Genomic DNA, 24,894 nt, shown 5'->3' on the forward strand with positions numbered 1-24,894 from the left:
GATCAGCTCTGGAAAAATTCAAGTCTTTTGCACGAGAGGCTTTTTATGTATTAACTTGGAAAGGGTGACTGCAGTCTGCCTTTGGCAATGTGAACTTTAACTAGGGTAGTTTGAGCTGTTTGCTCTCATACCACCACTTCAATATGCTGTGCAAAACACGCTTCTCTCTTGGCTCCACGGGCTTGCTTTCATTACGAAGAATTTTATAGTTGCTTGGGCCATCATTTTTGGACTTGACCATAATATTAAACTAAGAGTTTCACACAAAATTTATCATTTCTACTGATCAAGCAGCAGGTCTAGAACAGCACTACAGCAATGCTCTAGAAAATTATGTGTTCCTTTAAAGATGCCTACTACCCCTACACAGGTAAGCATTTCCATTACCTGTCTTGCAATCCTAAGTGAAAATATTCACTATTTAAAAACACTAAATTTTTACTTGATAGGAAAAACCCGACAATCCTTTCCTTTATATTCTGCCCATTTCAGTTTGCAGACATGCAAGTAAAATCCAAGGATCTGTATTCACTTCTGAACTTCTACAGGATCTGGATATAAAAAAATCAGAGCTTGTAATCTCAGATGTCTCAGTTCTTTACTCTCAAAAACTCATTCACAATTCCTAGTGAGAGATCAAGGATTTACCACTGGCTAAATTAGTTATGCTAATAGGAATCTTCAGACCAACTGCCTCTTCTGGAAAGAGAGCATTATGTGGGAGAATCCAGAATTGCAACATATATGGGTTTTGCATTTTAGGATTTTATGTTTAAAACAAAATTTGAAGTTCATAATGTGAATCCTCAATATCTACTTTATCCTGGAAGCCTTCAAGTCCATTCTAAAAAGAATCACCCAAATTTACTTAGACACTGATAATAAGATTATAGTTAAAAACATTTGAACACATTATAGTTAAGAACAACCAAGCCACAGTTGTGCCCCTAGAACAGAGAGGCATCTGTATTGAACTTCAGCCTCAACAGCTGGATCAGTCATGGCTAATAGTGTATAAGTGAAACAGCTTAATACTTCTGGATACAAAGATGGATAGGAAAGAATTACATTTTGTTAAGCTACAGCAAAAAGACATTCACAGCCCTACCTGTGTTCAGCAGCTGGAACAGAATACCCTGGAACCGGATCTTTTGTACCGTAGTACTTTTTAATTAATGCAATTCCTGCTACAGTGTCTGTTCCTTTGAAGTTCACCAAATGAGCTGAAGCTCCTATCCCTGCAGTCTGAAAAAGACACAACTTTCAGCTGCCATGCCATATATAGATGCCTAAATCCAGTCACCGCCTAGCACTAGTTTGTAACAGCAAAACTGACTTGGTTCCTGTTTAACCAATAACCTCTTCATGCATTTACACAGTAAAGACACCTTCCATATAGAAGAAAGCTCTCCCAGTCTAGTGTTACAGTTTTGACACATACCTATCCCCTCACCCCAGATCTCCCCTCTCCACAGTAAGTCCAAATGCAGCACTCTATGCATTTGCAGTTTCACCGCTCAACAAGGACACAACTGGTAACAGATACATGCTACAATCCTTTATAGTTAAGAACCATTAGACTCCTTAAATTATTAGACAAGTCATATTACCTCTTGTGAAGAAACTCCTCTGTAGCCAAAGTCATGCAGTTTATACTCCAGTCCATCTAAGCTGCCAGACGTCTCCAGCAAATATTTGGCCAAAATCTTTTTCTGCTCTCTAGAGTTCGTAGCAACCGTGATTGGATACCATGACTGAACAAGAATGGTCTAAACCAAAACCCATCACATTATTAGGTGTAGGTTTGCTTAGGACTCAAAAAATCCCCACTTGGCATTTAATCAGGCACGAAAGGGTCTAATTATCTTCATCACCCATGCCTCCAACAGTTTGCTTTAGGGCTAAAGTAATTAGCCTTTATAATACCTTTATAAGGCAGGCCAGTTATTGACCATCTCTGGATTTATCACTCCCAAGCTACAGCCACACAATTCCCCCCACCTCCTTTCCTTGTGGATAAAAGCACTGTAAGATTTTCCTTTAAATTTGTAACAATCTCTTGCCAGGGAGGTGAAAAAAGTCTCTGCAGAAGCCCTAAATAAAGAATCCGGGCTTATTTAAGCAGAAAAATGAAAGCTACCAGAGATTTCCCCTTAAACCAATGTGATTCAGCCTTTAATTTAAGTGCATTAATATTTACTTAAAAAATACACAAACTTTCCAAAACTGACCTCAATCCAATTTGTGAGCCAGTAGCACTCTGGATCTGTGTTTTCTACTGTGAAAAGAACATTTCCTCTGGGAATTACAGAGCCCTCAGGAACAGCCTTTATTTCTATAGGAAGATGGCCATCATATTTCTGTGTAAGAAACAGTAATACTGTTAGACAACAGGAAAGATTAGGACTTGCCTCTCACATTCTACATAACTACATACATATAAAAGTCAGGTTATGAGTTTATTTATAAAGCCTTTTTCTTATTCATTTCTTTCAGCCCTAAAAATAACTTGATTTGTTTGCCTACCCATCAGCCCAAATAAATAAATACATAAAAATCCACGTTTGTCAAAATTTGGAGGAAAATCCTGTAGTTTAAAAATGGTCTATTTATCAAGCCAAATACTGGTTATCAGTTGTACTCCTTGTGCAAATTGAGTTAGGAAGGCTTAAATATTCTATTAAAATATGTAACTTCTACCCACAGAACAAGAAACATCAAGTAAGATAAAAAAATTAAAAAAAATAAAAGGTTAGGCATTATCTAGGGTTTCAAAAGAAATCTCTCCTTTTGCTTAGTATAGATGCATGCTTTGTGAATTTATTAGAGCAGGATCCATTTAATATCTATTTTAAAGAATATTTATCATCTCAATTAGCCTCTAAACATGACATCTAATCTTGAAGTGTCATTCTTTTGTCAAATTCAGTCTTTCATCCCTGAAGGACTAAACATTGTGTGAAATATGCCTTTTGAAAAAGAGTTAAGTTGCAAACAGCAACCTTGAACGGGTAGTTTTAACTTTCTGAAAGAGCTCTGCAAGCCAAACTGATAACACTTATTTTTGTATATTAATATTTCTTGACAGAAACTATTCTTTAAAGGCAATAAAAATCGTATTAATTCAGAGTAATTACACTGATTCATAAGTAGTATCTAAGCTTATTCTCCAGTGCCCCAAACACATCAGAAGTGTCTTCTACATTGCAGTTAAAAAGTTTCTTTGAAAGTATAATATGCTGAAGCAAATTATGTTTATATACCACACAGGGTTTAGCTGTCAGACTGGGAGATGTCTGTTCTGGATTAACAAAGGACAATGAAGTCTTCAAAATTGCTCAAAATAATTTATTAGTGACTCAGTGAAGCCAAAAGTTAAGTGAAAGAACAAAACACTTCAAAGTTGCTGTAGGTGTTGATTTTGTCCATGGAAAAAAAGCAACATGGTCATTCCATAGCACTGTGTTATAGTCCTTTTCAAAACTGTTAGGTAGAATCAACTTGTACAATTCAGGGCTTACATCTCAATCACTTGGATCAATTCCTGCCAACTTCCTGCATTCACACTACCCCCTTGCTCTCCAGGCAGTCCATTCCTCTCTTTCACCCCTTCACCCTATCAGTATTTACTCATATATTTACTTTCTGTACAAATTAACACATGTACATTTCAAATTCATTTTGGCACTTCACTCATACAGCCACTGCTCCCTCCACTTCCCCAACGCTACAGGTTAGGTAACAGAGCCAGGGAGTGAACTGTGATAGGTACGTGAATTACACAGGAATTCAGCGAGCAGAAGCAGGGTCCGTGTGTGCATATAAGCGCATACAAGGGTCCAAAGGGTACATACACTTCCTGTTTGAGACCCACCAGCATCTAAGATCAAGAAGTAGAAATCACATTCATTTTTATATATACACAATTTTAACATGAAAACCTGACAAAGGAATGAGCAATCTATACAGGGGGTATATGCAGGAAGGCTTCTTTTAACTAAACCAAAAGTTGATCAGAATTAGTTAAAACTCAGTGTGGACAGATATGCAGCATTAAAAGTTTATTAATTCAGTTTGGTCAAGGAGGGATCAAGATTACTTTAAATGCAGATGAGAGCGGCTCACAACATGTAACACAGCCTAAAAGGGAATACTCATTGAATTCACATCTGTAGTTATCTGAAATGGAAGCAAGTCCTCTACAAACCTCTCCATAGCTCCCTCTTAGAAAACAGTGGGCTTATTTACCTTGCTGCCATTTGCAACATTTAGCTGAAATTCACTTTTCTCTTGCACACTTTATAGTCCACCCTGGTTGCAAGGTGACATCCAGATGTCATCAGACAGATGGCACCATAAAACAGTTGCAGTCAGACCATCCAGGGAAAAAAATACATGCAAAGAACTAAAAAAATGTGTTTCCAAATACCAAAAATATTCATGCACTAGAATTTACAATGAAACTTAGCATTCAATTAATCTGCAGAGATTAGAACAGCTCCAATGAATGCTATTAGCCTGAATCTGCTGCTTTTACAGAGAAGAAATGTTTGCAATTACTTGAAGACTGACACCTTTTGAAACAAAAGGGAAAGAGGATAATTGTGGAAAGACTTAATTTGAATGATTTTAGTGTCAGAAGTGCTCAAGCATTGTACTTCATAATAAAGTTCAACTTAAGTATTCGAAAAATTTAGGAAACAATTGAACAAAATACCCATTTTCTGGAAGTATTTACATATGCAAGAAGTTGTAATGCTTTCTGCAGTAGAATAAAAATGCTTATGATTAGGTACAGAAAGTAATGTAAATGATGCAAGCGACCACTAAGCACTCTATTACATATGGAGACTTGGCAACAAGCCCTCTCTTATACTAGCTGGCTGACGGCAACCATAAATCCTTATTACCTACAAAGCCATATTTGGCATCTGAAAGGATGAAAATTACTTTTCTCCAAGGAATTACAATTACATGATTATTCTTTGACAGCTGCTACTCCCTGTACACTAAATATAAAAAGCTAAATTTATCCAGTCTTTACTATCATTAAAATGAGAGACTGCTCTACAGTTGATTCACAAATCCTTCATAATGATCTCATACTATTTTCATGAATTTTTACCTCCAGAATATAGTTCCATCCCTTTTCATTGAAGACATCATCTTGAAAATGCTCCCTATATACTTCTTTGGCTTCCTTGATTTTCTCTTTGGTCACCACTTTACCTGTAGTTTTAGAAACAGATAAAACCTTAGAAACTTATGATATCCATCAATTTATAAACTAAGTAAAAAAAAAAAAAAAAAAACAGACACAGAGAAGTCACTTGGCCTTCAACAAAGACATGAAGAACACGTCAAACGCAGTTTACTATGTTAAAACCAAATTCTACTTTATTATATAGATCAGGATGCTCAAGAAACCAACAGGATAAAGTACACTTGTGGCTTACAGGTGACTCAGGAACAATTTGAGGTTATTACTTTTTTATGATGGTTAAACACCTGTCACGAGTTTCAGTAGCAGTGTTTTTACCAGAGGAATGTGGTGACTGTGCAAGCTGGCACATGCAACAAGACATAACCAGACTAACACAAGGGTTAAGCTATGCTGCTCCAGGGAGAATCCCCATGGGAGGCCTTACAACCAGTCTTTGGTGGTAACCACCTTGCAATAGGAACTGCCAGACTAACAACATGATTTGAATGAACATCGCTACTGCTATAGGACCAATCGTCTACTGCACACATCAGAAAATAATCCTTATAGAAACAAAACAAGATTATTGAGTGTTTTGATTTTAATGGAATTCCAATCTTTGGTGGAACTGGCAGAGTTATTTATGGATTCTGGATCAAGACAATGATATTAAACCATATGACTGAAGTTTTCCTTCTGAAGCTTGGCAGAAAGCAACCTGTATTTAGGTCAGAACAGGTGATGTTTGCACATAATGCAAAAAAACCTTAAATGGCCCCAAGGCATTTTCGGATGTTACTCTTAAAACTGCCATTATTGAAAACTCTTTGACATGTGACTGCCGTATTCAACGATCTAAGCAGAGGGGCAATCAAAATTTAAGGGAAATTAAAACCATTATTAGTTTACACAGTAAATAAACTTGCAATACAGACTGAAATTTATGTTTAAAATAAAAAATGTATTTTTCCTTGAATCTTTCTATCTCCATGTGATTCTATGCACAGTCTTGCTCTACTTCCATTCATTTCACCTCAGCCCACCAAAGGTGGGATGGATATGAACACCTCTCCATTTTTAATAAACCACTGGCATAAACAAACATAGTTAAGAGGTGTCTAAATTAAGACGTCAATACCATTTTATGAGGGTGGACATATAATTCTCACAGTCATAAATCAGATCTTACACATGTCACTACCTACACTGTACCAAGATAATCTGGAATTGCTTCATCTATGAGACTCCAGGCTTAAGGAAAAATTCAGGTATTTATTTACAGGTAAAGTTTTACTGGAATTTGACACAGTTACCTTTTAAGTATTTATTCAGAATGTACTGCAAACCATAAAAAACAGTTTCTTCATATTTCACTTTCCTCAATTTGGAATTTTCAGTCTTCTTCTCACGACATTCAAAGTAGGAATATACTTTGCTTGTATTAGGTGGATATTGCTTGTAGTGTGTAACCTATATTAAGAAAAACTTCAGTAAGAGCTCAAAACATCACTACAAAGCACAAGAGAAACTATATTTGTACATTAAATCTTAAGAGTTAATTCCCAGCTCGTCTGGATTATTACTATTTATCCATGCACATTGTACACAGTAAGTATTTAGGGGATTTCCCCTTTTTTAGCTGCCTTCAATTTTCAGTTCCAAAGACTGACTCCCCTATCTTATTCTTTGCTTCTGTCAAACCCCTAGTGTAATCTTCATGGTCAGCTTTTCCACTCCCCTGATAACTTGGCTTTGATTAACTGGTAAAGACACCTGCTAGGATTTTAGGAGCAGCACTGAGCGCTGATCCTTCCATTGTCTTTACTTATATGAGGTTTTCCAGACCAATCAAATAAAACCCAATCTTGTCATTGCAAGTTTTCGGCTTTTACTTCAAGCAAAGCACTGCACCACAGGCATGCAATGGAGCACAAACCTATTCTGTTCCAATTTCACTGCCATTCAAAAGCAGAATGCTTAAGAGTAGCATTGTTAGACCCAAAGACAAACTCTGGCTTTTAGATTTAGTTCTACTTATTAATAAACGTCTCACTCTACAAATTATAACGTCCTTTCCTAGTTCTACACAAAGCTTCCAAAGCAGTAAATCACACTGCCAGCTCACAGTAAACTCTCTTGAGGATATCATCATGCTTAAAGGGAAAAAACACCAATAAAACTCAAACAAAACACACCCCCACCCAACCTCCCTTCACCCCCCTTACTGTGGAGCAGTCAAGAATACACTGTTTTACATGGCTTTCTAATAGGAATAAGGAGCACACACAAAACCCCCTTACAAAAATTATTATTACATGGACTCCCAGAAAAAGAACATGTAACAAAACATTAGAAGGTTCATTCACAGTAAGGCACAGGGAGAAGAAACTCCACATTTTATTCGCACCCTTGCCACTTCAGAAAGTTATTGCAACAGTGTGAAAAATCTTGTTCCTTTTTATGACTGGAACTGGACTTTCACTGGTGCTTATCAGGATTTGAGAGTACTACCTGGGAACTCTGCTTATTTCCATTCTTCATCCTACCAGCATGCTCCATCTTACATTATTTCAGAGTAAACACACAACACAGAGCCCACCAGCTTGAAGTGTACATAGCAGACACCCCAGGAACAATACCCCAAGCCAGTACCTGAATTCCTTGCGTCAAGCTATACAGCAAACCAGTGTAACACTGCTGTTCCCACCTCAACAGTTCAAGCAAAACAAAGAAAACACATCAATGTGTGTGACTGCCTACTCGAGTTTCTTTAAAAAAGTTTAATTATCCAATTTACTAACTTTGGGCACGTTGCTGAAGCCAACACCTATATTATAATGAAAATTTGCATGATCTTAGACTATCATCTCTAAAAGAAAGTTTAACTTCTGCAGTTCAAAGACATTTCTCCAGCTAAATGCTTCTCTCTATCCAATGGGTATTGATCCAGATTAAGGTGTACTTGTACTGTGCACACATTTGAGCTGGTGGCACCTTTTCCTATGGCATTTAAATACAGGTTTTTAAAGACATGTTCCCATTCTAGCTCTGCTTTGAAACATGATCACAAAACACAGCGCTCTAGCTGCAAATCAGAACCGGAGGAGGTCTGAAACCAGGCTGGAATGCTAACAGCCCGATTTTTCCTTTATGTAGCATACCTGGGGAAACAGGTCCTCCAGACTACCTTGCTGGCAGTTTCAACCTAAAAAAATCCCACTCGAGTTCTTCAAACATTAAATCACAGGTTTAGCTAATTCTTCTGACTTTAGATTAGATCTTAACCTGAAAATATATTCTGGATAGTGTCCAGAAAATAGCTGTTTCTAGGGATTTAAACACAAACAAAAATTTTGTGCATGACAACGTCATGCACAAATAATACTGAAAAACAATAAAATGAAATGTCATTTTATCAACTAAATTGCTTCAAGCCCTTGAAAGAGATAATGAACTAACTTTACAAGTTGACGATTCAAACATTAGAATCTATTTAAACAGTGAAAAATGCACATCCCTGGCAATTAAGATATTTACATCTAAGCAGACTTTACATCTGTAAACAATTTGTGCTTCTTTTTATATTCCACAATGCTCTCAGCTTTATCTGCAAAGCTGAAATACTCTTTGGGTGTCTGCAAGGCTTCCCACAAACTACCCAGTATTTAAAGACACGATCAAAACTTCAAGTACCACACTTTTCAAGGACTGTGCGCTCCAGTCATGTGGTGTAGGTATGTGAGAAGTTAACCACAAGACCTACATCCCCTTTCATTTGCCTGGCCATCTGTTTTGCTTCCAAGCTCTCTCCTAGCAGGAGCATCTGCCCATTAAACATCGAGGCTGCTCTAACCGTTAGCTGGCATTTCTGGACTACTAAGACATGGGGAAGTAATACCCATTCACCACAGTGATGCTCAGGAGGTTTGGCATGTAATGAAATTCCCAAAAGATGAAGCTTTAGGGAGTGGGAACAGCTCACAGGAGACACAAAGAATGACACTGAAAACAAACCAACCAATCAATCAAACAAAGAGCCCCAAAACAGCACAACACCACAAGGCACTTGGGCAATGAAGACTCTGCTCAAAAAAATGCCTAAGCTTTCCTTGCTGTCAGACGAAGTTTTGCATCTTTCTGTATTCTAAAGAAAAGTGAAAAGAACAAACCAGTGGCAACACAATTTTGAAATGTATTTTATGTGACTTACAGATCGAGACAGTATTGATAAATCTATGCTTTCAGGTAGGGGATGACAGAAACAGGACTTGTACAGATGGGCTCTTGGTAAGTAGGAGTGACTATAAAGTCAATAGGAAAGCCGCCTCTACAGAAAACAAATAAAAAAACTCAACTAAAGACCCACAAACAAAAGCCCCTACTGGGATGAAGAGACCCTTATGAGAAAATGAAACCCCAAAATATCTTCAAAGGCCTTTTGATACTTAGTTCAAAGGCTGTGGTTTAGGCTTTGTCTACAAAAAGTATGACAACCTTTGAACAACCACCTACAAGGTTATGTACTATGACTGAAACAGAACACTTTTATTCCAGTTGTGATAGCTCCTTATTAAATTTAATCCAAATAAAGGTATATTCAGGAGAAGGAATACCTCCACAAGGACTACATCTACTTAATTAAATCAAGTCAGCCATTGAGAAAAACCCATAAGGCACAAACTGCATTTAGATCAGCCATCCAAAAAACCTGCTCCAAATATTAAGAGTTAAATTATAAGAGAAGGAAATTAAAAGGTTTCATCACAAAACAGGGATGGCTGAGATGAAAGCTACATTTTTATATGCTAAATAATAAGACCTTTGGCATAAAAGCCAATAATCTTATAGGCTTTTCTGGACAACAGATTGCAGTACAATGACTTTAAAAAAAGTCATTTAAATCTATAAAACCCAACGATTTTAAAACATGGGAAACAGTCTGACATGAGAAGTCAGGCATGGCCAAATTCCCTGTTGGTGATTTACTCTTAGTGCTCACCTAGGTCAGATGAGTGCGGACATGAACCATCAGAAAGATGCTTCTAAGCCCTATCTACTGTGAGGAAAACAAAACACCAAATATCTAGCCAGTAGGATCTTTTCTGCACCATAACTGTACAAGAGATAAGATGGTACCAGTTCAACTAAGAGGGTATTCAAACATTCTGAAGTCATTTTGAGAAGTCTTTAGTGCAAAATGTGTACAGAACAACCCATCTAACAAACCCATGGCACTGTACAGCCACAAACATGAAGAATCAGAGGGACAGGTAGAAGATGAGCTGGAAGAAGCCTGGTCCTGGAAGCTAGTGGCTGGGGCACTTGACTGAGGCATGTCAGGCCTGAGGATCCTCACTCCCATATACAACTTCCAAAGTTAGGTGATTCTACTGCTGTGGTGGTTTCTGGCATTTACACTGGGGAGACTTTGATGAAGCACCTCTGAATTGCCACAAGTCATGGTATTACATTCAAATAACATATATGTTATTTGAAAACACTGTGGAAAGAGGCTGTGATTTGAATGGTTGCTTTACCAAAACCCTTACAAAGTTTAGCCAATGGAGCAGTTAAAAGCAAAGGTTGCAAATAACCCATATTGAAAACAACATGGTTTGCAACAATAGTTTAGGTGGACAAGAGATGGTTTAGTGCTGGACTTGGCAGTCCTGAGGCAACGGTTGGACTAGATGATCCTGAAGGTCTTTTCCAGCCTCAATGACTCTATGATTCTATGAACTAGTACTTAGGAAATAAGGGAATGCTTTATTAGATATATCTCACTACACACACATAACAAACAGCAATTAGGTAGCACTGACCCCCTTCAGGAAAACACCCAATAACCAGCAAAACCCCACAACTGTGAACAGCAGTTACATTTAACAAGAATGCTTTTGTAACTTTCAAAGCAATCACAAGGGGAATGCACATCACAAACAAAAGTGGAAATGAAAACCAAACAAAAAATCAGGGTGGTTAAAAATGATAAGCTTCTTTGAACAAAAGAGGAAAATTCAGAAGAATCAGTCTTCAGTAACTCAACAAAAAGAGCATCAACGGCAGCAGGTAAAGTGCAAGACACCTGAAGTGAATAAAAACCAGAAAAGTAAAAATAACACAAACCTGAGAATCAGTACTGTCTTACTCTTCACCAGGGACTGTGGTGGTAGGACAAGGGGTAATGGGTTCAAAATTAAACAGGGGAAGTTCAGGTTAGATATAAGGAAGAAGTTCTTTCCTGTGAGGGTGGTGAGGCACTGGAACAGGCTGCCCAAAGAAGTGGTAAATGCCCCATCCCTGGCAGTGTTCAAGGCCAGGCTGGACAGAGCCTTGGGAGATGTGGTCTAGGGTGAGGCGTCCCTACTCATGGAAGGGGAGTTGGAACTTGATGATCTTAGGGTCTTTTCCAACCCTAGCTATTCTATGATTTTATTTGATTATGAGAGCTTCAAGTTACCATAGGAAAATAGCCTTAGAGAGACTCCAAACTCCTTATTTTTGCATAAGTGAAGCAAATGCAGATTAAGATAATGTTAACTAAAGAGAGAATACTGGGAGGTATCTGCTCTCATGAAATGAGAGGGATAAACTAATGCAGGTTATGACTGAAGGTTGATCTTGTACCACTTTTAATATCTCTGTATGCTAATTCATCTCTTACATATATTGAAAAATAAGAGGAATATAGGTGAGCAAAACAAAAAGGTAAGAGAACAGTCAGTAATAAGAAAACTATGGAGAGAGAACACAAAGAACTGAATTCCTACGGAAGCTGCACATTATCAACATAGATGCTTTAAGTGACCACATCCACATTCATTTAAAAAAACAGGGTCAGGTGTAAGCACTAGAATGGAATGTATTCTAAATTGCTCAGATAAAATACAAAAGGTAATGCTTTACTGTGGATTTTTTTTACCACTAAAGATTTCTGTGTGTTCTTGCCAGGGTTTAACCCCAACCAGCAACTCAGCCCCACACAGCCTCTCACCCACTCTCCCCCAGTGGGATGGGGGAGACAATCAGAAGGGTAAAAGTGCGAGAACTCGTGGGTTGAGATAAAGGCAGTTTAACAGGTAAAGCAAAAGCTGCACAAGCAAAGCAAAACCAGGAATTCATTCACTACTTCCCATGGGCAGGCAGGTGTTCAGCCATGTCCAGGACAGCAGGGCTCCATCACACGTAGCAGTTACTTGGGCAGACAAACACCATCACTACAAATGTCCCCCCTTCTTTCTTCTTCCCCACCTTTACATGCTGAGCATGACTCCATGTGGTGTGGGATATCCCTGGGGTCAGTTGGGCTCAGCTGTCCCAGCTGTGTCCCCTCCCAGCTCCTTGTGCACCCCCAGCCTGCTCACTGGTGGGGTGGTGTGAGGGGCAGGAAAGACCTTGGCTCTGTGTAAGCACTGCTCAGCATTAGCTAAAACACCCCTGTGTGATCAGCACTGTTCCCAGCACAAATCCAAACCATAGCCCCATACTAGCTACTGTGAAGGAAATTAACACGAGCCCAGCTCAAACCAGCACAGTTTTGCATCCAAGATTATCAAAAAAGGTGACAAAATGCCTTATGTTTACTGTTTACACATTAGTGAGTAGTCAGCTATACTACTTCACATACTGCTACAAGTTTCCTTTTCCTTCATGAAAAAACTAAAACATTTAACTTTTCAACAGCAAAAGCTGTAATGATTCTGGAAGGGGTTACTTTAGAGCAACGATGATTTTGGGTTTGTAAAAGGACCATGCAACTGCAAATCAAAACGTGGAAGATAGTGAATCTAGATAGAGGGAAGATTGCCTCTTATGAGGAGCATCGAGACAGATGCTTTTCCGTTGACAGAATTACAGGAGGCAAGAGATCACATTCACACCACCACCACAAGGTTTTAATTAAAAAAATAACACATATATGGGCTGCTGCAAAGAATAGTTTGCAGTCATTAAGTACTAGTCAAAACAAGTAAGTTTATAGATGTGTCTCCCTTGCATACCTCTAGCCTTCTAAATAAAGAATATAGAGGCTGTCAGATCCTGGAATAACATGCTCATGAGAAGTGCTTCAGAAGTAAGTGCTCTCCTCCATCCGTGCGTAGTAAAAGAAGTCATTCAAAGTGACAAATACTTAAAATTCAACATGCAAGGCATACAGAGTTAAAACGTATCTTTTAGGCTTCCTTGAAGGGTCCAGAAAGAACTGAATTCTGAAACAGATCTTATTTATAGTCTAGATAGCAAGTTAGCTCTTCCTATGGGGTAATTGCATGGCAGCTTATTACAGCTATCAGCTTAATTACGAAACATTCCAAGCAACAGTAATACATTTCATTGGTAAAAGCAAAATAAGCTATTACTGCTTTAGAGAACAAGGTGCAGTCCTTGCTTTGATAGCCTTTACCCACATGCAGTTCATGGTCTATCCAACCCAGGACTGGTATACACCAGCCACTGGTATCTTGCAACTGAACTACACAGCTTTGCCATGCTGATCCTTTCAACAGAGCTTCAGACTTGCATATACCCTGCTTGGACAGAAATAAATAAATATGGGATAAAGAGAGCACTAAGTATCAAAGAGAAAGAAAACAGAGAGCTGGTGTGTCACCAACACCAGACTAACAAGGAACTGAAAGGCATGGACCCTTTTGCTTGGGAAGCACAATGAGTGAACAGAACCTTTGCTGTCAGAGAGGAGCAAGACTGCGGGGACTTCTTGGTACAGACAGAAAAGTACAACATCATGCAGCATGAACAGTGAGCTTCAATGAGCCTGCTGATATCCCTTCTTGCAGCTCTTTAGAAATAACGATTTTGACTTCAAGTAATTTTCAGTAATAGTGAGTTACTAGCAGAAAACTCTACTATTAAAGCGTCATTGCTATGGTGGACATTCACACAATTAAGTTTCCCAGATAACATTACACTGATGTATCTCCCGAAAGTCTTAGGATTCAAAGATTAAAAAGACTGCTGTTATTTATCAGCAAGATGCACACACACTCTACCATATGCCCGTGCTGAGATTCTGAGGGGATAGCATATAATACCCAGCACGCAAGAGAAATTATACTGTTGGGGAATTTGGAGATGCTTAAGAATATGCAACAAAGTGAAGAAGAAGAAAAAAAACCCACCTAACTGATGTAAAAACATTTTATCTTGTCATGGAAGTTGGAGTTAAACTGCACCATTTGATGCCTGGCCTCAAAATCCTGGAGCACTTGTACAATTGAGAAAGTAACAGAAGATAAGTAATGCAGCCAGAACGTAACAAGTGTTTCTATATATAAATATCAAGCAGACTAGAAATTAGCATGATACTCAGTTGTTTTTCCAAGACCAGATTTTAAGATTTTGAAACTGAGAATTTGATAATCTTCTATGACTTTGGAGGAAATGTCCCATGACACGCACAGACAGGAAAATACTTTAGAGGGAGGGGAGGCTGGATTAACTGTCTACAGACAAATCCCTGCCTACCAAATTACCTTGTTGCTGAATTTTTACGGGCTCTGAGCCATTAACCAATTTTCTCTGTGCCCCAGATTTCCAACTGTAGCAAAAGAAATGGGATGCTGGAGCTAATGCTCAAACTAACAAACTGTGACAGATACGACTCCAAGATATCAGAACTTTTCACCCACAGACAGCTGCCTAAGCGAGGAGCTAGGGTTGTACTGGTTAAGGCAGTCTGCATGTTTATATTCCCCTACCCCGAGCTGTTTATTTCCACATTACTTTTGTCACCAACATTAGTTTGTATGGATTGGTGTCTACTGCAATAGGATCACCAAGTAAGCTTCTGAACTGATACAGGTTTTTTCTCAGATTCTGAAATGTTATCTGTGGACAGCACTGCACACAAGCAGATGCTACAGTTGTGGATAGTGCAGAAGTACCTAAAGCAAAAAAAAAAAAACACATAAGATCAATTCTCACGTTTAACTGCTAGTAAGAGTGTTTGGTAATTCCTGTCAAAAGCTTGATGTTGCAACTACCAGATATTTTAGTGCAATTGTTACTGAAAGTGCTCTCACTAAGGGGGTTTCATTGATTAGGAAACGACAGTATCATCCAGGGAGAAGATAAGTGATGTTTGCTCATGCTACCTAACAAGATAAAAGAAGCTACTTGTTCAAGCATTGTTCAAAGAAGCTGGAGTTCCTAAGATTTGGGAAAAAAACTTACAGGAAGAGACAATGTGAATAGTCCTGACAAAGCAAAGTAGATTAATTCCAACTGTTTTCAGTATAACACAAAATGCTCCTAGCTGCCACAGAAAACCTCATCCAAATTCAGTTTTAAACTGCAAAACAAACCAACCTAACCTGAGGCCTTTACATGACCTCTTTAAGATTTCTACCACTCCTGCAGTGTTACCGAATCATCTTTCCTATGAAAGAGCAAAACAAAACAGAAGCAAAGTGGTCATCTGTCACTCCAGCGCTCCTCACCGTCGCTAATCCTAGAGCAGACCCAGTGCATTCAGAAGAAGTAGTATGCAAATTAGATTTAAATAGATACCATTTAAAAGCAGGCCTACAGTATTTAATGTGATTAGTCTCAGACATGGAAGTGGATCTTCCATATTTGAGTAAGTTTGATAATGATCACTTAAGCCCTTAATGAAAGCAGTTTTGGGAGCCCTCAATAGCAGTATTACGATGCTCTGACTGAGCTGCTCTAAGATTTATCAGTGTCTTCCAACACACCTTCCCACTAACTAAATGCTACTAATTTCTTTACAAAAAGAGCACCTTTATGTAGCATTATATAATAATCATACTAATATGACAAAAGAGCTAGGAAAGGTACAACACCACATGTCAGCACTGGGAGTACAAACTGAAGCTTGTACTTTAGTCATTAGCCAGTAACAAGGCCTGGCTGTAACAGTGTATTTGCTTATTCAACTCCTCTATCTAGAGTACCCTCCTTCCAGCAACCCATAGGTTCACAGAATGGTTTGGGTTGGAATAAAATCTTAAGATCATCTAGTTCCATCCCCCTGCCACGGCCCAGGCACTGGAACAGGTTGCTCTAGGCCCTGTGCAATCTGGCATTGAGCACTTCAGGGATGGATCATTCCCAACTTCCAGCAGCCTGTTCCAGTGCCTCACCACCCTTACAGTAAAGAATTTCTTCCTTGTATCTAACCTAAATCTCCCCTGTTTAAATCTGAACTCATCACTACCTGTTCTATCACTACAGTCCCTGATGAAGAATACCTCTCCAGCATCCGAGTGATCAAATCTTTAAAGAGCTGTAACATAATAATGCTTTATAATGATAATCAGGACTGTCACTGTAGCTTCGTTTAGGGCACCAACAACCTCTTTGACATGGCAATGCAGATCCTGAAGGAAAAGTCTTCTAGCCTAGGAGACACAGGGGACACCTCTACAACCGGACTTCTGAAGTCACCCACTGGCTCTCCCCAGTGTCTAGAAGCTGTTTATACACACTAATGCAATGCTGCACAGGAGCAGGACTTGGGCCTGGCCATACTCGTGTTGTGAGGCAGGTCAAGAACTCCTGGGTCAGAAATCACCGGATCGGAACACGGACAACGCGCCTGCACTCGGCCTTTGCTATCAAGCACCACTGTTTTCAAATCACCCCATGGAACGCAGGGAGGATTGTGAAGTGCGATTTCCTACTCTGAACCAAAACCTTGCCTCACAAATGTGACACTGCAATGACCACAAACTAAGCAGAGGATTAGGAAATACACACTTTAAGTCAGCCGGGTGCTCAGAGCATTCTGCATCACAACCCGACACGGGACCGCAGGCAGCGGGCAGCCCGCACACCGTCCCACCCCCGAGCAGGCAGAGCGGGAGAAACAAGACACGGAAGAGTAACAGCTCCGCTCGCCTCTACCCTCCCACCGCGGCAACACGTGCGCCCACTCCCGGCCCCGGCCAGGGCGGGAGGGCAGCGCGGCGGCCGCCAAGGGATGCTCGGCAGGGCGGGCACCCCGCCCCCCGCCATGGCCGCCCCTCGCGCCCCGCCCGCTTTCACTTTCTTTTCTCGCCCGGCCGCCGCCGGCACCCCCCCGGCAGCGCGGCTCCGGGCACCCCGGCGGGGAAGAGGGATCGGCCGCACGCTCCGCGGCGCGGGGCTGCCGCGTCAGCCCCCGGCCAGGCCTCCACGCCCCCCTGGCCGCCCCGAGGCCAGGCACCCCCTCTCCCACCTCAGGGGCTGCAGGGCTCCCAGCTCCGGCCAGGTGGACAGAGGGAAGAAGCCGGTGGCGGCGGGGCCGGCACGGCTCAGTGCCCTGCGTGTGGAGCGCCCGTCGCCAGGCCCGGCAGGTCCGGTGCGGCGGCACCAGAGCGCCCGCAGAGGTGACGCGCTCCTGCCCGCCCGCCCGCCAGCCGTGCCCGTGCCCACCTTGTAGGAGTCGGTGGCGAGAAGGATGTTGAACTCGGCCCCCGCCGCAGCGCACTCCATGTCGCCGAACCCGCGGAGGCGCAGCCGCCCTCACGGACGGACACGACTGGGCTGTGCCGCTGCCCGCCGCCGCCAGGCGCTCGGTGCGGGGGGGAGAGAGGAGAAAAGGGGACGGGGACGGGAGGGGATTACGGCTGGGGGGCGGGGGCCTAGCGCGGCCTCCCGCGGCCCTGATTGGCTGCACGTTTCCGCCGCCGAAGGAGATGCCGTGAGGTCACTGCGCTGGCGGGGCGGGACTAGGGCGGCAGGCGGGCTCTGATTGGCCCCGCCGCCTGGTCGGTGCAGAGGAGGGAGGCGGTGGCTCTGACGTCATGGAGGGCGGGGAAGAGCCCCCCGATGCACGTTCCCTTTCATTGGGTTCCGGGCGCAGGGCTGGAGGGTCGGGTTTGCCGCTGTGACGTCACTGTGCGGACGGTGGGCGCTCTCTCGCTATTGGCTGGCGGCGCGGCGACGTGCTCGGCAGAGCGCGCGGGGGGGGCGGGCGGGCTGCTTGGCGCGGGGCGGTAAGAGGGCTGCGCATGCGTGGGGAGCTGGTCTCGGTTGTCTGCGGCAGTCGTGTCCGGGCTGTGGTTACGGGAAGAGGTGGGGGCTGGGGCTGGGGCTGGCCGGGTGGACTCCGGGTGTCGTGACCGGCGTCAGCTGCTCTGCCGGGAACGCGGTGCCCGTAAGGGAGGGCCGGCTGCCCGTCCGCCTTCCCGCGCCTGCCGAGTTCGGGAAGCCCGGGGCCCTGTGCCCGCCGGTGGCGGGACCGTGCACTCAGCTGCACTGAGGGCGAATAACTTCTAGCAGGGCTGGGTGAGGGGGGGCGGCTGCCCGCCCGGCATGCAGCCTGGCCTCGTGTGCCCGTGGGGCGAAAGGGCGTCAGGGGGGTGAGGGAGCCCTAAGAGCGAGGGGGCTCGGGCGGGCGAGCCCCTCAGGAGTGACACAGACACCGCTGACCGGGTGTCTGCCACTGCGCCTGTGCCAAGAATGGACAGCTGCGGCAGCCATGGGGCGTGCAATAGCTGTGCTCGGGTCAGGGCTCTTGGGCCGGTGTGATAACGGAGAAAGGAGATGAACACATGAGCTTCGAGAAAGAGATGGGGTAAGAAGGTGGAGAACTTGCAGAAAGTTTCCTCATTTATGGCAGTGTTCAAGGCCAGGTTGAAACAGGGCTTTGAGCAACCTGCGGTAGTGGACGGTGTCCCCGCCCATGGCAAAGGGGTTGGACCTGGATGGACTTTAAGGTCCCTTTCAACCTAAACCATTCTGTTGTTTTATGAAGACAGAAGGCATGTGTGCGTGCTTGAAAAAGCTGCAGTTGTATGGAGAATGACAACAGCTGCTGTCCCTGTCAGGTCTCCTGTTACCAGGGTGCTGGGGTTGCCGTATGGTGAAGGACTCCCTGGCCTTCTAGAGCATCAAAATCTCCATCTCTACCTCCACCACACCACCAGTTGCTTCAGTGGGATAAATTTCACTAGAAAGATACCTCCTTGTCCGTGTTGATCAGAATACAACCGTGCCTTAGAAAAGCTTTATTTTATGCTTTTATAACTGTATTTGGTCTTCTAGTCTGTGTAAATTCTGAAGTTTTTTGTATCATATTTTGCTATTTGAATTGTTCTATGACAATAAAACACTGCTTTTGGAGCAAGTGGCAAACATGGTGTCTGGCACAATCATTGGCTTGTCCATGATAGGGAGATCGTTTTCTTGCCTTCTACTAATCAGATGTATGGCAAACTAACATTAAATACCAGCAATACTACTGACCAAGAATGCATTAAAAAAGCTGCTTAATTAGCTTTTCCTGTAAAACCATTAGTGAATTAACACTTAGGTTGAGATTTGGTGATATAAAACCCCCAAACCGAGTAACTAATAACTGTTTATTAAGATGGTTTAGAAAAGATGGCATTTCACTGGATTTTCTTAAAAATACGAGTATCTAAGAGAATTGCAAAGAATAAGATCAGGGATGGGATCCAGATATTTTGGCCTGGTGGTTCCATAATTGCACTGTGAGCCACACTCTTTTTATTACCTTTTTTGTGTCCTTGTTGACTTCAGCATGCTCTTGCTTTATGCACCAGGTCTTTTGTTTAATTATGACTATTTACTTACTGTTTGGAAAACGAAAAAGGAAGGTAAACACTGTCAGCTGCTAACAACAAGCAAGCTGTATGAAACCACTTTCATTAGTTTTCTTAGGAGGGAAAGGGTTCCCATAGATCAGGAAAAAGTCACTGAAACAGTTGGAAATGTTAAGGCAATATGTATATTAGGAGTTTCCTGTATGCTTCCTTCTGCCAGATTGTCTGTGCTATCTTGCAATAAAAGTCAGTTGCAGCAAGGGCAATTACTATTATTGTTATAACCCACCATGAAATTGCAACTAACCGTCTCCTTGTCTTAATTTTTCCACTTGTTCAGTCCCATGGACACGAAGTTATCTCCTTGCTACCTCAATATAGGAAAAAAAGTTGAAATTTCCATTTTCTTTCTTGGAGCTCTTAGTAGCTCTTTCCCTTCTTATCTCTTTGTCTTGTTTGTTGTTGCATGGCCAAACCAGTCTACTCTCTTCCATTAGGTAAACGTAAAGTGCTGTTTATTTGCTAGGCTGGAAAGCTGCTCTGAGGTCATGGAACTGTTGGAACAAGTCCAGAGAAGGGCCACAAGGATGATCAGGGGACTGGAGCACCTCCCGTATGAAGACAGGCTGAGGAAGTTCGGGCTGTTCAACCTGGAGAAGAGAATGCTACGTGGAGACCTCATAGCAGCCTTCCAGTATCTGAAGGGGGCCTATAGGGATGCTGGGGAGGGACTCTTTGTTAGGGACTGTAGTGATAGGACGAGGGGTAACGGGTTAAAACTTAAACAGGGGAAGTTTAGATTGGATATAAGAAGGAAGATCTTTCCTGTGAGGGTGGTGAGGCACTGGAATGGGTTGCCCAGGGAAGTTGTGAACCTGGCAGTGTTCAAGGCCAGGTTGGACGAGGCCTTGGGTGATATGATTTAGCGTAAGGTGTCCCTGCCCATAGCAGGGTCCTTTCCAGCCCTAACGATTCTATGATTTTCCTTAAATACAGAATGTTTTTTCCTGAAGTTATCTGTACTTGCCTCCTCGTTGATTCCTTTTGCAGAGTGTCCCATCAAGGTGACAAGAAGGGTAATTTTAAACTATCTCTATATACAGATCTCCCTTGTTTTGCCCCTAGACCTTCTTCTGTGATCTCGTTTATGTGAGAATTTCCCCCTCTGCCACATCATTTATCTGTGTATTTTTTGTGTGAAATTTCTCTGTCACAAAAGACAATTCTTAATTTTTGTTTGGAAAGTCTATTTTAGTGTAAAGTGTATTAGTAAAAAGAAAAAGATAAGTGAATTTGATCAGATCAATCTTTTATCTTAACTGTTGCAAGAAATTAGAAATGGCAGAGAAATACTACAGGGCTTTTTTTTCTTTTCAATTAAAAAAAAAGTCATTTCTCGCTAGTGAATTGTGCTGATTGATCTTCAGATCTTCAATAGAATAATTAATAATAATTTGCTTAGACAGGTATTTTTTGTCAGCATCTTCCTCCTACTCCTGCTGGCTCTTTGTTGTATCTTACAACGTGCCAGAGCCAGAATAATGGTTTAATTTAGCTCGCATGAACATATCTAAAGCTGTATCTGCAATGAAATATTGTGAAGTTAGGACACTTTAGAGTGTTAGAAGAAAATGGTATTATGCTAAACAGAACTATATTAAATCACAGGTTGCTGGTAAAGGGAGCATACTGTAAGTTTTGAAAAAATTAAATAAAACTCTTGCAGCAGTCAGTAGATAGTAGGAGTATAGTTACAACGGCAGAAGAGAAATAATCCTAGGAACCTCAATACTCAATTCCTGTGCTGTATTTACCATTTATTACTATGAAACTGTCTTTGGACTGTTCATCTGGCTTACTGAAATCAGCTTTTGTCATGTATCTGAGGCTTAACTTCTCTCTTCAGGTGGAATCACACCAAGAAATCATGTTCTTCAATTTAAATGCAAGTTCAGCTAAATTGTTGCTGATAGCATTTAGCCTCCTGATAGAGTTCTTCAATAATTACCTTCTAACATTTGGCATTTGAGAGGTTTTTAGGGGTACTCATTTAGATATTTTTAACAAAGCTCTAACGGTAGCTTTAAGAAATTAATATTAATCAAGGGACATGCTTTGTTCCCCAGGGCTTTCTAATAATAAATGATACTCTTTGTAGCAGAAGTGTCCAGTCTGCGTTTTATATATTTAAAGCCTAGAATGTAGTCTGCTGCTGTATTTGGAGGAAAGCTATCCCGCAAATATGTCCTCAGGTTGATGTCTTTGGAAGTATACAGGGACAGCCAAATAAAGATGGATATTACATTATATCCCTTCTTTGATCACTGTTGCAAAACTTGGCGTTTCCTTCGTCTAGCTGTGAAAGTCCCATCACAGTTGCACAGAAGATCTATGTGACTGAAATATCTGCACACACCATGGTTATTCACAGAGTATGAGTTTTTCCCTTCTAAAGTGTTCCTAGTTCATTTGGTCATTAATTCCGAGCCCGAACCAATCCCCTGTGCTCCCTTTGTTTGTGTGATAATTCCAAGGAATATTCACAGATTAAATATCAACATTATCTCCTAATATTGTCTTTATATTTTTCTGTTCAGATATGTTGGCACAAGAGCACAATTTTAGCTGTGCTCCTTTGTGCCTTAGGTTTGGTGCAACTAGTGCAGTGGTGTTTAAGCTTATAATGACTGGCAACAAGTCCCTTGGTGCCTGACTGCCAGGCTGGTATTACTGGAGTTTATCAGACATCTGTCACTCTCCACCTCAGTGCCTACAATTCTTTGCTGTAGAGCTATGAGGAAAACAGAGTGGAGCCTGTAGATGTTTTTCAAGACTAAGTCTCCTAAATCTTTCATCCTTCCTAAAGCATCCCGTCCTACTTCATTCTTCAGTGTCTCAGCAGTGTTTCCTCTGTGTTCTTGTAGTGTTCTGTCACCTTGGATACCTGGCTGGGGCTCCAGAGTTAATCAGTGCATAATTGGTTAAGTACATCTAAGTAGATTTTAGTTGGCTTGAGAATTTAATTCCCATTGCTAAACAGTATCCCAATCACAGAATCATGGAGAGGTAGATCATTTTGAATAGAAGTCAATAAAAAAATCCTGATACATCATTTTAAATCATATTCAGTAAATGAAACAAGCCTAGTATTTCTGCCTTCTGCATTATCCAAAGGCCTCTCTTTAAAAATTACATGCTATGCAGACTGTATAAATAACTGACTAGAATATGTATGAAAAATAAAATGAATTGCTTTATCTATGCAGTATGTAGGACAAGGTTAAATCCAGTGCAAGATTTGGTTTACAGGAGATGGCCTTCTTCTGGTGAATAGTCACATTGTATTATATGTAATTTGATATATAGATCTTTTGCCTGTGCATGTGTATATATTTATAACCCCCTGTAATATTCTGTTGAAATACTGCTGCTTGATGGTCTGTCTACTGAAATTCGTTTTCAGTCCATGGCATAGCATCTCTTTTCTGAACTCCAGCTACCAAGAGGTGTTTGTGTGACTGCAGGACCTGGGTCAGCAAGATTCACACCTCAGCGCAGCTAACCTTCAAATGTTTGTCAGACTTCGTGCTCCTGAATGTGAGTCACAGCAAGTCAGTTTTTCTTTATACCTTCTTAAGAGCTGCGTCTTGCCATTTGGTCTTATCTTTGGAAGTCAATGCATGTGTTTCTTCTGGGAACTGGATTGCTATCTTGCCAGACATGCTGTGAGACTTCTTGCCTTGGTTTTTGGAAGAGGTGAGTTTCAGATTATGATCATGGTTTTGTATCACAGCACGTGAATTTTTATTTCTTTATGTTCATTGCATAACCAGTACTGAGGTTTTCGTATTTTATTCTACAACAACAACAGTTCAGTCGCTTCATTGTTCAGAGTAACTTGAAGCTGAGATAACTTGAAATGCTGTCACGCAGGTGGGAGAATGCCACAGGACACCCTGAGGCTTCCTGTGTTCCAGAGGTGCCTGACTGGTTCTGCATAATCACTGTGGATCCAGCACAGTTTACCAGCATTGGCTGAGTTCTGAGGCTCCTTCCTCGAAGAGCCACTCGGGTGGATCTGCTCGGCTTTTTTTCCAGTGCTTAGGATTCCTTGTGAGCTGTATGGCAAGACAGTGTTGCACTTGGACATTTGAGTGCATCTCTGTGGCACCAGATGAGATTAAGAAAGACCTTCCTGATGAAGAGCTTGCTGAATCCGGCTCCATGAAGTTGGAGGTGCTGATGTTGCACTTCTGAGTTTTCCTGGTTTTGTACCATGGTCCAGATATACAGTCTGTGGATCTGGCTTGGATCAGTAGAGCTTATTCTTCATGTTCCAGATCATGTGAAAGTGGCTAAACTGCTTCCAGATCCGAACCAACACTGGAAGCTGTTTAACCTTGCTTGTGCAGCGTGGCACCTGAGCCAATAAAATTTGTATTAATAACCTCTTGGCTATACAGAGTGTGTCCATGGCACAATTCATGTACAACTGAAATAACCCTCCTCAGCCAGTTAAGTGATGGTGATGGAGCATGGGATGCAGTGCAAGAAGGCAGCTGACACGAATAGTAGGCTGGATCACCTGTGCTTTGCCCACACATCAGATTTTCCAAGCACCCGAACAGCTGGGTTTATTTTTCTTTTAAATCAAGTAAGCACAAAGTATTTTTTTTGCTTCTCAAATCAAATTTCCTCTACTTCATTACAGTGCCCTGAGGCTCAGCTTGGGCAAATAGAGTTCGTCATAATGAATGCATCTGGCTTTTACAGGAAGAGGAATGAAATATTTCAAGTAAATATGTTTCAGGTTTCACAGGTATTTCTAAATAGCTTCTTCAGCAGTGTTTGGCTAGTGGGGAATTTGCGATGTTACAAGATGGTGTGAAGATTTTACTACCATTTGTCTAGAATAACATTTGTAATTTAAGCAGTTTTTACTGCTCCAGAGTAAAGCAATAAATAGTGAGTCCTCTGGAGCTGTGACTATTTCTAGCTCTGTGTTTATCACCTGACCGGGTGAGGACTGATTCAAACCAGGGCCTCTGCAGTTACACAGTAACAACAGCAACCGCAGTGTCTGTGAGGCACGATTGAGCTTTGTATAGTGGAGACATGAGACCTGAAGCTAACCTGATGGATTTTGTTGTGTACTTC

The 24,894-nt window shown here is 41.7% G+C and overlaps 1 protein-coding gene and 1 long non-coding RNA gene across 4 annotated transcripts in view; both read right to left on the bottom strand.

Annotated features, from left to right (window-relative positions):
• The window catches only part of NAMPT (nicotinamide phosphoribosyltransferase), a 30,449-nt gene extending 12,647 nt beyond the window's left edge, over positions 1-17,802 (bottom strand). The window contains exons 1-6 of one of the 2 annotated variants that reach the window (XM_062638277.1): positions 17,603-17,802; positions 6,517-6,673; positions 5,126-5,229; positions 2,232-2,360; positions 1,611-1,769; positions 1,109-1,245 (exon numbers count right to left, since the gene is read on the bottom strand). In XM_062638277.1, the coding sequence (XP_062494261.1) occupies positions 1,109-1,245; positions 1,611-1,769; positions 2,232-2,360; positions 5,126-5,229; positions 6,517-6,673; positions 17,603-17,662 (746 nt within the window). In that variant the 5' untranslated portion in view covers positions 17,663-17,802. The remainder of the gene's footprint in view (positions 1-1,108; positions 1,246-1,610; positions 1,770-2,231; positions 2,361-5,125; positions 5,230-6,516; positions 6,674-17,602) is intronic. The other variant, XM_062638278.1, reaches the window with a different exon arrangement.
• Positions 17,803-23,623: 5,821 nt separating this feature from the next.
• The window catches only part of LOC134173844 (uncharacterized), a 68,360-nt gene continuing 67,089 nt past the window's right edge, over positions 23,624-24,894 (bottom strand). For both annotated transcript variants that reach the window (XR_009968413.1, XR_009968412.1), the window contains one exon: positions 23,624-23,634. This is a non-coding gene — a long non-coding RNA (uncharacterized LOC134173844). The remainder of the gene's footprint in view (positions 23,635-24,894) is intronic.

This window comes from Pezoporus occidentalis, unplaced genomic scaffold (assembly GCF_034315485.1).
Source record: "Pezoporus occidentalis ecotype Australia unplaced genomic scaffold, CSIRO_AGI_Poc_V1 ctg56, whole genome shotgun sequence".
NCBI classification, from domain to species: domain Eukaryota; kingdom Metazoa; phylum Chordata; class Aves; order Psittaciformes; family Psittacidae; genus Pezoporus; species Pezoporus occidentalis.